The 1,149-nt window shown below is 31.1% G+C and overlaps 1 protein-coding gene across 1 annotated transcript; it reads right to left on the bottom strand.

The window, feature by feature from the left end:
• Positions 1-434: 434 nt before the first annotated feature.
• Positions 435-1,129, bottom strand: LOC106740538 (fatty acid synthase-like). Its single transcript, XM_014615869.1, has 2 exons — positions 954-1,129; positions 435-695 (listed from the first exon to the last, which is right to left on the bottom strand). The coding sequence occupies exons 1-2, from the start codon at positions 1,080-1,082 to the stop codon at positions 435-437; spliced, it is 390 nt and encodes a 129-aa protein (XP_014471355.1). The 5' UTR covers positions 1,083-1,129.
• Between the last annotated feature and the right edge of the window lie 20 nt (positions 1,130-1,149).

Here is a 1,149-nt window from a genome sequence, read left to right on the forward strand (position 1 = left end):
CCAGGATACGATATCGTCGTGAATTTGTATATTTGATATTCCTCTGAAATATTTAATGGTATAAATCAAGTTAACGTTTTTTTCTTCGATACTGGAAAAAAAACTAAAAAATTGTATTAATTTCAGAATTGAAGGTCAATCAATATAATATCATCATAAGTATTTATATTTTCGGTATAATAATTTTGGCAATTTAAGTGATAGTATAACACCTGTTTGGGCATATTCCCATTATTNTAACCCAGGATACGATATCGTCGTGAATTTGTATATTTGATATTCCTCTGAAATATTTAATGGTATAAATCAAGTTAACGTTTTTTTCTTCGATACTGGAAAAAAAACTAAAAAATTGTATTAATTTCAGAATTGAAGGTCAATCAATATAATATCATCATAAGTATTTATATTTTCGGTATAATAATTTTGGCAATTTAAGTGATAGTATAACACCTGTTTGGGCATATTCCCATTATTCGCCGTCTATTCTCATCAAAACCGACAAATTCGAGACCTATTAATGAATCAACATTTCGTTCAATCGATGCAGAGGGATTCAGAGCAAGTTTCCCAGTAGCTATCATCGCATCTTTAAAATTCAGTGCTGCATAAACTATACGTATAAGATTTTCAGGCTTGATTTCCGGAGATGCACGTCCTTCGACGCAACGAAATGTACTCAAATCACCTCGAATCTGATAGAAATTAATTTTTATAATTAATGTAATTTCAATAAATACGGAGCAATAATGAATAATATTTTAATCAAACTCAGATCGCTTAGAATATCATGGAATTTAATTTCAACTCATTCTTATTGATATGAAAATTTGCATGCCACATAATTCAATATAAAAAGAAGTATGTTCAAAAATTGAAGATGCATACACTTGACAAGGAATTAGGTAAATGTTTATACACATTTTTTGTTTCGAATGAAAATATTAACGTACCCCTTGAACGACGTAACCGCATTGCACAGGCCTCGGTTCTGGTAGTGATAACGCAAAGTGTCGATAAGAACCCCAAATTCTTCCGGGACGTAAGACGTTAATGGGTAAATCTAATCGCAATTGATTCATATAGAAAGGTTCCTGCAAGGAAAACTCGGGTGCGTCCTTATCTTGAATAAATATACATCCAACAATT

The sequence above is a fragment of the Dinoponera quadriceps genome, unplaced genomic scaffold (genome assembly GCF_001313825.1).
Source record: "Dinoponera quadriceps isolate SergipeBrazil2010 unplaced genomic scaffold, ASM131382v1 scaffold15, whole genome shotgun sequence".
Taxonomy (NCBI): Eukaryota; Metazoa; Arthropoda; class Insecta; order Hymenoptera; family Formicidae; genus Dinoponera; species Dinoponera quadriceps.